The following is a 15,635-nucleotide window of genomic DNA, read 5'->3' as shown; positions in this document are numbered from 1 at the left end:
CAGACCAGGTCAGTGATTCAGACCTTCAAGCACCTCCTTTCCTTTCTTTTGGTTCAAGTGTTGTGAGTGATCTGTCCCCACCCCCACCCTTTGGTACTGATTCGATATGGATTATAAGTCAGAACAAGGAGAGGTGTAGGCTATTTCTGAGCCGTTGCTATGGTGTCTGCACACAACTACACCATAGGGATCACTTACAAAAAGCAAAGGTGCTTTTGGGGCAAGACTTGGCTAAGGCTTTGTGATGTTTTTTAAAAAACCTCAAGTTTAAATTCATAGCTGCTCCTGTTCGAGTTGAATGACATGTGTGTAAGTGTGGACCCTCTGTATGGTCCCTGAATCAAGTCCCAGTCATTACTGCTGGTGTCAGGGAAAGGGGTATTCACCCTTAGAGGTTGTCTCTTGACTTCCCACATTTATGAAACCCCATACACAAAAGTACAAAGTATCTGGAGGCCCAGTTTGTCCACACAAGGTTTTTAATTTTATTCAACTCTAAGCAAATAGCAGAACACATTCAGCAACTCCAGACCGGCTTTTTCTTACACCAGTGAAGAAGGACCAATTTAATAAGCACAGACTTAGATTTCTGATTACCTCACCCAGCCCTGTAGCTCGTCTAGACAGCTATGCCTCAACAGGAAAGCAACTGTCCCCATTGCTTTTTCCAGTACTGCTCTTTAAAGGACCCAAAGTAGGATACCGACACCTAGTAACCAATGCAAGACGAACCATATCCGGGGTTAGCAGACATGTCAGCCTCTGGTTGTCTAGTGAGAAACAGGGCTGGGAAAACACATCTCAGAAGATGCCATCAGGCACAATTCTCAGGGTCACAAAGAGAGGCAATCTGTTTTTTTTAATAACCTCCCTTAAAGATTTTTCGATGCTCTGCTCTATTATTATAAACCGTTCTTCTTACCTAAATTTTTTCTTCTTTAAATTCTGGGTTGCTAATCTTACACTAACAAACTGATGACCCCATCATAGTACCAAAATATCCCCCAAAATGGAGTTCAAATTTGACCAAAACATAAACCAGGGTCTGTGACCCTGTACAATTATAAAGGACAGGCAGAAAGAAAAGTCACCCTAAACCACTATCGGCTCAGGTCTCGCCTGAGAATGGGAACGGGGTAGAAGAGAAATCTACATGCATCACTGAACTTGAAAACACTGCTTGGGGCCTCCAGGGCGACTTCTGTCTCCTGGTTTTCCTCTACTTTCCAGACAGCTGCTCATAGAGTTTGGGCACATAGTCATCCCATTCCGCCTGGTAACACGTGCCGGCCACGGGGGTCCCAAGCTCGTACTTCTTGCGGAAAGCTGCCACCTTGAATTTGCCACGGTGGTCTCCAGATCGGTTGCTGAGAATGGGCTCATCACACTTCAGCGGCTTGTCCTGCTCATAAACCAGCCAGACATAGCGGTGAAGGCCTGGAGGGAGAGGCAGGAGGGAAGATGTATACACAGCTGGGCGTCTGATGGAGAAATCACCCATTTTCATAGGCTTTGCCAACACGGAGGGACCCAGAGCACCCCATTTTTCAGAGGAGGACACGAGAACCCAGAGAGGTAGAATGACTCAGGTCACTCACCTGCTGAAAATCACCCAATGTCTCTCCACTGTTAACTGGTACCGTGTTTCCCCCCAAAAAATCAGACTTAACTGGAAAATAAGCCCTAGCATGATTTTTCAGGATGACATCCCCTGAACATAAGCCCTAATGCGTTTTTTGGAGCAAAAATTAATATAAGACCCGGTCTTATTTTCGGGGAAACACGGTATAAAGTCCTCGCCCTGCATTACAGCCTCTAAGGACCTGCGGGATCTGGCCTGCTCACCCCTCCTACCGCTCTGCTCCTCATTCATCCGACCCCAGGCCCTGCCCCTCTCCAGTCACTTCCCACCACTCCCATCAGAATGCCCATTTTACTGCTGTCACAGTCACAATGCTATCTAAAACTCTTACTTTTCAATTTAATCTCCCTGCTAGAGAGATCCATAAAGCCATGGCTTTTGTCTTGTTGACCATTATCACTCTAGAACCTACCTTAGTGCCTGGCACATAGGAAGTGCTAAAAATATGAGAAGTGGATGAAGGACACGGCAAATCACTGACCAGGTGCTCATCATACCACAATCAAGCCTACACAGACTAAAGAACATTATCTTTCTACCTCCAACACTTACTTCCCTAGAGAGACCTGCTTGGAAAGAAATGACCCCAACTCATTTTAACCAACTAAGCAGTAGCAAAGAATGTTTAAAACGAGCCAGCAAGCTTTCTACAAGTTGCAATTAAGTACTGGATACAAATAGATGCCATGAGTCTTTTTTAGGTTATTTAAAGAAAAGTTAGTCAAATATTTGCACACCCATGTTCACTGCAGCATTATTTGTAATAGCCAAGAGGTGGAAGCCACCCAAATATCCATTGACAAATGAATGGATAAACAAACTGTGGTGTATGTTTGTGTGTAATACTATTATTCAGCATTAAATATATTACTCAGTATTAAAAAAGAAGGAAATGCTGTCGCTTGCTACAAGGATGAATTTTGGTATGAATCTACATGGATTTTTTTTCATTTTAATTTGAAGATCTAATTGGCTTTATTAAGCTATTCATGAATTCGGCAGCATCTCATCTAGCAACTAGTAGGGTGCTCCTACATGGAAGGGTGCTTTACCTGGATCTAATGAAATTTTCACATACTGCTGACCAGAGTGTAAACATTTTCAACCATTTTGGAGAAGTCTTGGGCAATTTCTGACCCAACAATCCTCCTCTTAGGTATTTCCCCAAGAAAAATGCCCCCAAAATGACAGAAATGTGTATAGTAGCTATATTCATAATATCCAAACACTGGAAAAAACCCAAATGGCCATGACCAGGAGAATGGCTTTGTGAACTGAGGTATATTCATACAATGGAAAACTACTGGGCAATAAAAAGGAATGAATTACTGATATAAAGAATAACATGGATGAATCTCAGACATTACCTTGACTGAAAGAGACCAATCACCAAAAACAAATGCATACTGCATGTCATATGCATGAATGCAAAAGTAATCTATGAAGACAGGTATCAGAAAATGGTTAACTCAGGAAAATTTTACTTAAAGGGTGTGTGCTCGGTAAATATTCATTCACTGAACCCTTACAATCCGTGCATTTTGTAAGTTACACCTTACTAAAAAAAATATTTTAAAAAGTGAGCTACTGAGGCTTTTGTTGTTGAGAACACAGCTCCTACTTGAGAGAATTGCTTTATTCTCATGTGTGTACTTTTCGTAATTGAACTGCCTAATTTTATAACTGCCCTAGAGAACGTAATAGATTCCTGGGAAAGATGTACCTTTACCTTCCTTTTATGGATGTGTGAGAGGGCTGAAGCCATCTGAAACTTCTGCGTCTACAGATAAAACATATGAGTCTAGAGCCAACGGTTCTTGTACCTCTTCAGACTAACTCATGGCTGGACAGTGTGTAAAGAGCTCGTATGTTGCCAGGCTCCACCCACCACTACTTCCTTGTGGCAGAAAATGGAAACATCCCGCAGTGCACAACCGGCAGTAACAGTGCATCTCCCACCATTAGCTCAGGCAGCACTTATCCAACTTGGGGTTTCGATACCGCATTGTCTCTCTCTCTCTCTCATATATATATGTATATATACATAAAATGTTAATAAAATACGTGTTCGTTTGTATCTTCAATTTAGTTCTCAGTTTTCCAAATCTTTTCAACATACCACACTTGATTTGAGAGAAAAGGGAAGCTATAAAGTGATAAAGAATCTAATTTTTAATAATTAATTTGGAAACTATGATCATTTCTGAGAGCTTTTATGGGAACTAGGAGCTCAGCGAACACACAGAGCAAAAGCTGAATACAGCCGTGCAAGAAGCCATTCCAAGCATTCTACAACATTGCTTCCTGGTATAATATCTTCTCACAAATTTCCTGCTTACTAAAGCCTAGCAGCGAAGGCCTAACGCTAACAGAAGTCCGCCTACCCAGAACCCAAGGTGCTGGCCCCCGGACTGCTGCCTTGGAGGTGAACTACACTGCCTGAAGGACTCTCATAAATAAAAGAAGAAAGCTCTAAGAACCAAACTAAAATTTGCAGCATTTTAGGCCAATCCTATTGTCCACCCAGGCTCCCCTGCACATCCCCCTAACAGCAGCCTTTACTGACCTGTGCCCTTGGGAGGCCCAGAGCCCACGTAATCGGAGAGGACTGTGCCACTGCTGATGTCGTTGCCCTTCATATTGACCACCAGAAAATGATGCCATTCCCTACAAAGAATACAGGACCATCAGCACGACTGGAAATTAGTACACACTCCACAAACAAGCATGAAGTAGACGTTCCGTGCCAGGGTGCAGCAATGAAGTAGGCCTGCTTTCTTGGCCACTGCAAACCTCATGTGTCTGCAGAAGAGAGGACTGTACCTCCCTCCGAGATTGTCTAGAGCAATGGTCAGCAAACGTTTTGTAAGGAGCCAGACAGTAAATGTTTTAGGCTTTGAAGTTCATAGCCTCTCTGTCACAATAACTCAACTTTCTGGCTGTAGCATGAAAGCAGCCATAGACGGGATTTAAATAAGTTATCATGGCTGTGTCCCAATAAAACTTTCTGGACACTGAAATTTGAATATCACGTAATTTTCAGATGTCAAAAAATAATTATTATTCGTCTTCCAATTTTCCCCCAATTATTTAGAAATGTAAAAAACCATTCTTAGCTCCTGGGACTGCAAAAAAACAGGCCTCAGGCAAATCTGGCTCTCAGATGCAGTTTCTAGTCTCCTGGTCTAGGGAGTAAAGAGGCCAGAAAAGCACACTCTGGCTTAACTTAATGTTAACGTAGGTGAACATTCCAAACTAGTCCAGTAGCAGAGCATGTTCAGTGGGGGACTTCACACAGTGCAAGAAGCACCAGTCATATCTGAATGACTTGCTGTTCCCCAGCTCTCCCCAACTTGCCTATATTTGGGGTCTTTCCTGCTGGGAGCATCCGGGTCTGTCAAGACCAAGGTGTAGAGTTTACCTGCATCAAGGCCATCCCATGTAATACTAGTGGGCCGGTTCTTAACCTGAAGGAAGGAACCAATTTAGAGTTTAGAATTCAAAAGTCAGAGTTAAAATGTCAGAAATGCTCAAGAAACCAATACTCATTGACCTTAGGTTCCTCAAAGGCAAAACAGATTATTAATTAAAGCTAAAGTGTATTGACTCTACCAAGAGCCAGAAGCTGAAGTTTTATATACTCTATTTATTTTAGTCCCAGCTACACTAGTATCAGAGCATGTTATTAACAGAAAGAGGTGGCGTCAGGATTTCAACCCTGGTGCTGACTGAGTCCTCTTAACTACAACCTTACCCTTGTCTGGAAGGACAGGGTCTCCCGATTTGGTGACCAGTTACCTAGGGCCCGCTAAACTGAAATCTAAATTAACTGGACATTTAAAAGTGCACAGAAAATGAGAACACCGAGGTGGCCAGACGTGGACAATGAATCTCGGAAAAGGGAGGCTGGCTGCAAGGCACCTCATATTTAAACATCCAAAACCAAAAACTCTCGTCAGAGCAGTTTATTCACACCACTGCCCTGGAACTTCGAGAGCAACAACTCGCAACAGTGTTGGGCACTCTAGTTTCTCCATTTTCAGCAGCCAGGACCTGCTCCTGCCTCAACCATGGGTATCAGAGGCCAAAGGGTAAAACAAGGCCCGTTGCCCTAGAGCCTTCCAGCTGCAGAAGTCACTACACCACGCTCTTGACCGCTAAAACAAAGGAGGCCTCGCTGGGCACTGCTGATCACCGGTTACATAATGCGTCATATGTCCTCGGGTGAGGCTCTTGCTCCCCAAAATGAGGCCTAAAATCCGAGACCCGGGGTAGGGGGCAGGGAGGCTCTGATCCGGCCAAGGCCACTCCATCCTGGGCACCGCCCCCTCCCCGCCCCTGCCCCGGGCGGTCCGAGCTATCTCCGGGCCTAGACCCCTGCCTGTGCCTTGAATTCTCGGAAAAGTGGCTTAATTTCTCCCGCGGGCCGCGGCTCACCCGCCAGGTGGATTCTGGGTGCCCCATGGTAACCGCAGGCCTGCAGCGTGGGTACCGCGACCCCCTACTATTGGTGGGTCGGGCGCAGACAAGCTGCAACGTCCTCCCCACCCCCCCCCGGGCCTCCAGCCTGCAGGCCGCCCGCCTCGAGCAGCCGCATCCCCTCGGTCCTCGGGTACCTGGGTGGGTGTCAGCACTTTGCCCAGTTCGTCGACCTCCGCCCCGGCGTATTTGACCTGCAGCGGGTGCTGCGGCTGCTCGTCCACTTCCTGCAGGCTCAAGGGCCCAGACCACTTGCTGAGGTCCATCGGCTTCGCGGGGCCAAGCGGCAGGACAGTCGGGAGAGCCGGGGAGACCGGGCCCAGGTCAGCAGCACAGACTGCGAGCAGTCCGCAAACAGGCCCAAGGCACCACAAACCCACCAGCAGGGGCAACGCACGCGCAGGAACCACCGCCCAGGCCCCTCTGCTCACTGATTGGTCAAACCAGGTAGCGCGCGGAGCCTCGCGCTGCGGGGTCATTGCGGCCCGCTCTGCCTTTCTTTTTTCTGGGAGGTAATCTGCAATCCGCCGTCGCCGAGTTCCCCGGAGCTCTGGCTCGGCTTGCAGAACCGTTGTTTAAAGAAATGCAGTTGAGCTACCCTTGATTTTCAAAACCTTTTTGCATGATTCTTACCTCCACTTTATAAACTCAGAAATGGTAAGGCCTCACTTTTCTATTGCTCTTCCTAAAACAAGCCCAATTAACCCCGCCTCTCTGTAATTTCGCGCATGCTCACTTGTTTTCGTAATTGCCCGGTGAGGGCCTGAGCGAACTTTTCAGCATTTTTCTCAACGGATGAAAATATTTGCACCTATAATTGATCCCCCTCATACCCTCGTGGTCCAAACAAGATTCCTGAGAAGTGATTTTTTTTTAAACCATAATTATTCCTATTTTGCTAACACGAGGCTCTTCCTCTACTAAAACGCACTGTGGCCACAAAATGCCTTCTTTTTGCTAAATATAAAGAGTACTATTTAATAGTTCTTATCTGATTTGATCCTAGGACAGCCTTTGACATTGATAACTACCTCCAGGAATTAAAAAGTTGTCTGTTGTTTTCATTTCTTATTAGGAAGTAATACAAGTTCATTGTAGAAAATGCAGAGAAAAAGCCCGAAGAAGTAAATAAAAATTACTTGTATTCCACTACTTGGATATAAACATCAGTAACAATTTGAGGTATATATTTCCAATTATGAAACTATGAGTATAGATAATTTTGTTCTGTTTATGCACAAAAATGATTGCATTATACTCTACCATTTTAGAATATCAAAATGGGGAGAATCCTTTCACAACGTATACGTAATATTAAATCACCGATGCACACTTTATTTTTTTTATTATTATTTTTTAAATTTATTGGGGTGACAATTGTTAGTAAAATTACATAGATTTCAGGTGTGCAATTCTGTATCACATCATCTATAAATTACATTGTGCACACTTTAAATCTTACAATTTTATATGTCAATTATATCTCCACAAAACTGAAATTAAAAATAGATTTTCATTATTTCAATGGCTTATTCTACTCTGGATGCACCACAATTTATTCAACAAACTTCTTGATTTGGACATTGATGCTGTGCTGTTATTTTTCCTTTTACCAATATCACTGAAATGAACATCCTTATATATAGACATTTAAACGTCTGGTGGATAGGTTTAGGAAAATTTTATTAGATGGGGGCTAGCTAGGTTAAAGGATATGTACTTTATAGGGATGAATCACAGCTAGTTTACGGATAGGAAGCAACCCCTTCAAGACAAAGCACTGATATGATTATTGGTTCTTTCCATCATTCATTCTATAAACACATTTTGAGAATCTCATGAGCAAAAGGATAAACAAACCCGACCCTCGTGGGAGTATATATTCTAGCAGTGGAGAGAGACATTAATCAAATGACATTTAGTGAAAGTAAAATTACAAACTGAGGTAAGTGCTGGAGAGAGAAGACAGGCCCATGTGACCTCAGGAGTCACCCTCAGGCTCAGGGCAAGGACAATGCCCTGAGAAGATAGGTGATGGATGCAAAACCTCTTGGGCAAGGTGGAAAGAAATTCTAGATATTTCTGCTCCTGGCTACCATTCTTGCCCCTTCCCAACCCCAACAAGCAAACGATCATCCGGCCTATAAATTCTACTTAAATGCCCCTCCAGTGGGTCCACTTCTCCATGCCAGCCTCCTTTCCCAGTAACAACTTTGGTGCTGCTCTCCTTGACCTCTGCCTCCAGGGTTCCCTTCTAGCCCATTCATCTTTCTCAGATGTCAATCAGGTCAATCCATAGCTCACCTCTCCACTTTCCCTAAAGCCTTCTATGTTTTCCCATTGTCTCAGGATGAAATCCAGACCCTTAATAGGGCCTTGTAGACTTCTCCCCCCTCCCTTGCATTCTTCTCTCCAAACGCTCTTAATTTGTTTCAGTTCCAACCTGCCTTTCTACCTCCGGGCCTTTGCACATGTTGTTCCCTTTTCCTGGGACACTGCCCCCTGCCCCCAACCCTCATTGTAATCATCCCAGCTCACTTTTACTCATCTCAAAGATCACTTCCATGTTCTCCCATTCATCAAGTCTGGGAAAATGCTCCGCTCTCTGTGCCCATGTCTATTCTGTATTTTCTCTTTCCTAATATTCAGAGCGTTTAGGATTACAAGTTTATCATCTGAACCACACCACCACCCACTTGAATATAAACTCCATGAGGATTATCTCTCTTGTTTACTGGTCTTATCCCCAGTACTTAAAGTAATACCTGACACACTTGGTACGTGATAGTATTATTATCATTATTATTGTAAGAAAATCAGTGAATTTTTAAAAAACCATTTGATTGGTTTTAGGTTCAGATCACTAAATTTTCACTTTCTGATAAAATATCACATTCAGGAAAGACAGGCCATTGCACCTATAATTCTGACATCAATAGCACCCGACATTAGCAGTAAGTAGAGAAAGTAGAGTACCTTTCCTCTCACTGTTTATATTAAACAGCTCTCATTAAATGCTCATGAGATAATAGATGGCATCCCACAAGCCATGTGTTAAAAAAGAAATCAACTATTTGGTCTGAAGAGATGGTTGGACCTTTATAGAAAATGCTGAAGAAGAGATTTTCAGAACTTGCTTTAAGCTATTCTCTGGGACTAAGCTCAGAAGCTCATTGGATGTTTAAGAGGTAGAACGACTTTATGCAGAGCCTATTGGATACAAAGTGCTTAATGTGCTTTATTTAGTTCCTTCAACTGTCCTGGCAAGGTGGTGGCAATCTTGTTTTACAGACAAGGTAATAGAGGCTCGGAGTTATTGGGAGAGACCACCTGGATCTCCCCCACCTTTCTCTCTCTCTATTAGCCATTGGTTGCTGTCTTCACTGAGGAGACAGAACTGGATCCACTTCCACTAAAACAATGGTTGGAACCAACCAAACCATATTTGCTGGGTGCCTACTGAGTGCAGACCACAGTACTCCAATAACAACCACTACCAGGTGCGTGCTATATGCAGCTCCGTGCATTCCAATAAAGACCATACCATCTACCAAGCGCCTACTCTAGATATGCTCCAATGAGAACAATTACCATATACTGAGCACCTATTGAGTGTTCCAATGAGGAAGGCTGGCATTTACTGACCATTACCACTGCCATGTGCCAAGCCCTGACCAAAGGCCTTGACACAGCGTTTCGTTTCATCCTCACACCAACCCAATGTGGGAGGTATTGCTACATATTATCCCCATTTTATAGATAAATAAACTGAGGCTCAGAAAAGTATAAGTGGCAAAGGAGGATGAAAGCCCAGCTGGCTCCCAAGGCCAGATGCAAAGTCCTTAAGCACACCCCGGCAGGAGTGCTTGGAATAGAGGTGCGGCAGGCATGGTCTCTGCCCTCCAGAAAGCTTTCCCCTATGGTTAGTCACCAGGAAAACCCCACATAGCAACCCTGAGAATGTGCCTTTCAGGTCTGACTCGTGGTAGAGCAACTGGCCAGGGCCCCAGCTGCTGTACTCTGCTTTTAGGCCAAGGCCATGCTTTCACAAGCCTTCTGACACCTTAATTTTAGCCCAGTGGAGACTTACTTCAGAACTTCGGGCTCCAGAACTGTAAGATAATAAATTTGTGTTGTTTTAGGCCACTACATTTGTGGTAATTTATTAAAGCACGTGACTTATCCTAAGCCTCAGTTTCATCCTCTCTAAAATGGGTTTACCCACACCCCTGAGATGATCATTGGGAAGCACATATGATGTGCTTCATACACAGCCTGGCACCCCCAAGTGGGAGCTATTACTGTTATTATATGTTCATTATATAAAAACTCATAAATAAGCAAACAAATATCAAATTAGTAAAACAAGTAAAAACCTTTAGTAATCCTACCACCCATAAGCAATGAACATCTTGCTGTATTTCCTTCCAGACTTCCTTCTATGCATGTAAATGTGAATATGCGTATATGAAAGTGTGTTTTCAATATAAATTGGGTCAAATTGTCTTTTCTTGCTGTTGTGTAATTTGCCTTTCTTCACTTCCTCCTGTCATATCTATAAATTACTACAGAAACATTCTTAATGGCGTCACAGGATTCTGGTGTACGGATTGTCACTTGTTTATAAACACAATCCCCCATTTGGGAACATTTAAGGTGTTTTGAAGGTGTTTTCACTATTATGCTCTAGAAATATCTCTGTAATATATATCTTTTTTCATGTAGCTTCATACACTTACTTGGTTGGTTGTTTTCTCTTTAGGATAGAATCCTATAGGTGGTGTTACTGGGTGGAAGAACATTTGCATTTCGAGGTTGGGGTACCAAGTTCCACATTGGGTGGGGCCTCTGTGCTGATCAATTTTTAAGCCAAAAGGGAACATAGTGATCAACCAGGTTTCCCCTCTCAATTGTTTTCAAACATTTCTATCTCCACAAAGTTTTATTTTCATGTTTCTGACAATAGATACAGAATATGTGAGCCACACAAGAATACATATATACTTTTGTATTATCTCTCATGTAATATTCCATTTTGAACATTTTCTGATATTACGTGCAGTTCCAAAAAATGGTTTTTAAAAATGACTGCCCAATACGATGGCATCATGAATTATTTAATCATGCCTTTGATGTTAGAGTTGAGACTGTTTCTCATTTACCCTCTCATTTGATAGTCGAGGAAACTGAAGTTCAGAGAAGTCTTAGGGACCTACCTGCCGGAAGGCCGACATCCAGCTGAGAAGTGAACCTGTTTGGTCTGTGGTGAAAGCTCTCTGCAGAGTCGGGAGCAGGTCTGGGCAGAGGCAGGGCGCCTGAGAGAGATCTTCTGCCAGCCACAGCAAAGGAGCCAGACGCTCCTCCAAATGTCTACGGAAAGCCTCATTTTTATCCAGAAACCGAGAAGTGCCCTAAAAATCCAGGTAAAGAACCAGCGCTGGGGGGAACATAGGGGACTCCTGGCATATAGCAAATGCTCACTGATTACTCAGAACATCGCTCATGTATTAAAGGAGGTGGGAAAGCAATTTTTAAAAAGAAAGAAAAGAAATGTTGTATTTGTTGATACACATCCACTAAATAGTTGCTCTTCTGGAATGTAATTTATGTGTGCGTCTAGGCGGGGAGCTTCTGTAGGTGCTGCAGTGGGTAGATTCGAATGAATGAGCCTGTAAAACCACAGGATGTTTTTGTTTGTTGAGGGGAGGAAATTCACTGATGTGGTTATTCGGTGGAATGGCTTCATTCCACTTTTACTCTTCGTGCTTCTGCTAGAGAAAGTGTTTCACAGGGGAGGGCTGCACAAAAATAAAGCTCCGTCCTGTGGCCACAGTTCAGAAACGGTTGTTGAGGCCAGGCCAGTGACTTGTCATTGTGCCTCCAGGGGACACAGGTGCTTACCGTTGGCCAAGGGTCGGACTGAGACCTAGTTCTGGAGATGGACCTCCAACTGGTCTCCAGGATTCCAACTGTCAGGTTTTTCACTTTGAGATTTTTGCTTTTCCTCTATGAGAATTTCAAAGCATTTTAAAACACCCTTTACATTCTCATTGGTGTCTTGAATCAACTATTTTTAGGAAAAAGTTAGAAAACTAAGTTTAAAAACAAGCAAATTCTAGTTTCTCAAAAATTTAAAATAGAAGTAGCAATAGGATCCAGCAATCCCACTTCTCCCCAGAAGAATTTAACACTGAGTCTTGAAGAGACTTTGCACGTCACAGCAGCAGTATTCGCAAGAGCCAAGAGGTGGACACAACCCAAATGTCCATCAAAGGATGAATGCGATGAATGAATAAATAACATGTGGTAAATCCATATAATGGAGCATTCATTCTTCAGCCTTTAAAAAGAAGGAAATCCTGTCACATGCTGTAACATGGATGAACCTTGAGGACATTATGGTCATGAATACGTCAGTCATCAGAAGACAAATACCATATGATTCCACTTATAGGTGAGATATCTAAAGTAGTCCAATTTCTAAAGACCGAAAGTAGAATGGTGGTTGCCAGGGGCTGGGCAAAGGAAAGGATGGGGAATTGTTTAATGGGTATAGGGTTTCAGTTTTGCAAGATGAAAATGATCTGAAGGTTGTACAATATGAATGTACTTATTGCCATAGCTCTATACGCTTAAAAGTGGTTAAGATGGTAAGTGTGATGTTATGTATGTCCTACCACAACTGAACATTAAAAAAAAAAAAAAACCAAGCATATTCTAGTATATCCACACAATGGAATATTATTCAGCCTGTCGAAAGGAATGAAGTTCTGACACATGCTACATCGTAGATGAACCTTGAAAACATTATGCTAAGTGAAAGAAGCCAGACACAAAAGGCCATATATTTTATGACTCCATATCTATGAAATGTCCGAAGTAAATCGTACAGAATGCAGATTGGTAATCACCAGAAGCGAAAGGAGGAAGGAACGAGGAGCAACTGCTTAACGGGCACGGGGTTTTCTTTTGAGGTGATGAAGATTCTCTGGAACTAGACCGAGGTGGTGGTTGCACAACACTGTGAATGTACTAAGTGCTGCTAGTGAACTGTTCCCTTTAAAATGGTTGGTTCTTCCCTTTAAAATGGTTAATTTTATGTTATGTGAATTTCACTTCAATTTTTAAAAAAAGCAAATTCTAGAAGTCACTGGCAGATGTATGTGTAGGCTCAGAGGTTATTTGCAGGATTATTCTTTTTAGAGACTGGGAAACAGAAATGGACAGATTAATGGGTGGTAGACCCCAGCGTCGCATTTCTCTTTCTTCAATAAATAGCTCCCCACTTTTTCTTTGGGGAACCACCCTCTGTGGTTTATATGTGACCTCCGTTCATGTTGTTTAGGTAGGGACTCCAGGGATGATCACGTGAGCCAAGGCTGGCCAATCAATGCATTGCCTCCCTTTGGCCGAGCCATTGGTTCAGGGATGCACAGCGGAACCAAGCCAGGCCAATGAGAGTCAGTTCTGGGACCTTGGTTGGAACCACCAGGAAGAGACAATCTCACTTCCAGCCAGTGTTGCCGTGGAGAAAGGAAGTCAGCCTGGAGCGGCTGGTAAGCATCTTGGTACCAGAAGAGAAGAGGCTGCCTGAGAATGGAGCCAACAGAGAAAAGTAGCTCTGAGAGAAAGCGAGAGAGAGAGGCTTTATGACATGATGCCATCGACACCACTTGACCTCTGGATGGAGCCAAGCATGAAGCAAGCTTTACCCCTGGACTTCTCACATACCTGAGCCAGCAAATTCCATTTTGGACCTGTGCCTGTTTAAGTTGGATGTTCTTCACTTGTGACAGAAAGAGTCCTTGGTTCATACAGGTGACCTGCTTATTAAAAAGGAACTGGAAATAGAAATCAGGTCTCCCAAATCATGCTAAAACTCAGTGAAGCCTCATTCATTCAGACATCACTGCTATCAAATTAGTGATTATTCGAATCAGAATGTTTACCATCTTTACGGCTTGCCTTGTGTCTTAGGCAAGACAAGCTGCAGAATGCCTGCCATGCCCACAGCCCCTAGGAAGCCCTCATGGGTCTAGCCCCGATCCACCTGCCAGCTAGTCCACAAGTTTGTCAAACCACCTATTGAATGACCTACGTCAACAGGATGCCTGGGACCAATCAGATTCGACCTCTTGAAACTGCACTAATTTATAAAAGGCAGGTGTAAGTGGTAGGAGCTAATGCAGAAAGGAGAAGAGGCAGAGGGACCATTAAGAGTCTCGTGCAGGCTGGAAATCAGAGACGGCAAAGAGTATGGGTAAAAGGATATATAATACGGAAGAGAAATGGCCCATTAGCAGTGAGAAAACAGAGTAGATCCACAGAGAGAAACGGGTACCTGGAGAGACAGAGCCTCTGACCCGCTCCACAGCAGGGCTCCAGGTGGGTGCCAGGCCACCAGCATCCTTTCAGCAAGCATATTGTTCTTCAGGTGACCTCAGTACATCTTGGTCCCCTGAAACCCAAAGAATCTAGCCATTTTTTTTTAATTTAACATTAATCAGGACTTTCAGTTACAAGTGACTAAAACCAATGCAAACTGGAATTTCTAGAGAAGAAAATTATAGTTTGGGCCTTGGGATGTTGGCTTCAGGAGTGTCTGGTTCCAGGGGGGTAAGCAGTGTATCTCTCTCTCTCTTGTTTCTCAGCTTTGTTTGCTTCTAGGCTGATTTCAATCCCCTTATGTTGCCAGATAGCCATTGTGCTCAGCAGCTTCTAAGGAGGCCCAAGGGATGCCCATGCCCTGGTATTCATGGCCTGGTGCAATCCCTTTCCCTGGAGTAAACACTTCTAACCAATAACATAAGGCAATGGTAACGGGCCGTCACTGCTGTGATTAGGTCGCATACGATTGTGAATTGTGTCTTGCTGGCACACACTCTCTACTGCTTTCTTAGCTTGCAGGCTTTCAGGAAGGAAGCTGCCCCGTGGAGAGGCCCAGGTGGCAAGGAACGGAGGGCGGCCTCTGGCCGACAGCCAGTGAGGATCTGAGGTCCTTGGTCCAGTATTCTGCAAGGAACTGAAACCGGCCAACCCCCACCCAGTGAGGTTGGAAGCGGATCATTCCCCAGTCAAGCCTTCAGGTGAGTGAGCTGTTCGGCATCTGGTTAAAAACCTGTGTATGATTTCTCAGGCCTGACCGTAGGCGATGAGCAAGGCTTCACCTGGGAGGCCTCCCGGGAGAGCTGCCCTCCCCACACCGGTGCATGGTGGTCTCTGAGGAAGTTGCAGTCAAGTACTCAGCCCCTCTGACCAGTGCTGCTCTGTTGCATGTTTGCATTGCTGGCCCTGGTTCCTTCATTCCTGGGTCTGTGTATCTGAGGCCTTGGGCAGAGGTCTCTCCAGGCGCCACAGCCAAGGCTTCCTTATGTGGGGAGGAGGGGAAACACTTGAAGACACTTTTCCCCACTCTGACTCAGTACCCAGTACTTCTCCACTCCAAGACTTTCTCCATTGTCCTCTGTAGCCCTCCCCACTCCCAAGCCCCAGCGTCTATAAAACTGCTGGAGTC

General features: G+C 44.1%; 1 protein-coding gene across 1 annotated transcript; it reads right to left on the bottom strand.

Moving 5' to 3' along the window:
• Nucleotides 1-461: 461 nt before the first annotated feature.
• On the bottom strand, nucleotides 462-6,826 carry PEBP1 (phosphatidylethanolamine binding protein 1). The gene is made up of 4 exons (XM_033098193.1): nucleotides 6,259-6,826; nucleotides 5,000-5,109; nucleotides 4,209-4,309; nucleotides 462-1,437 (listed from the first exon to the last, which is right to left on the bottom strand). Exons 1-4 carry the CDS (start codon nucleotides 6,598-6,600, stop codon nucleotides 1,220-1,222), a joined length of 771 nt encoding a protein of 256 aa, XP_032954084.1. The 5' UTR covers nucleotides 6,601-6,826; the 3' UTR covers nucleotides 462-1,219.
• Nucleotides 6,827-15,635: the final 8,809 nt, after the last annotated feature.

The sequence above is a fragment of the Rhinolophus ferrumequinum genome, chromosome 25 (genome assembly GCF_004115265.2).
Source record: "Rhinolophus ferrumequinum isolate MPI-CBG mRhiFer1 chromosome 25, mRhiFer1_v1.p, whole genome shotgun sequence".
Classification (NCBI taxonomy): Eukaryota; Metazoa; Chordata; class Mammalia; order Chiroptera; family Rhinolophidae; genus Rhinolophus; species Rhinolophus ferrumequinum.
Note: the sequence above shows the minus strand (reverse complement) of the source record. Positions and strands in the feature narration are given on the sequence as shown.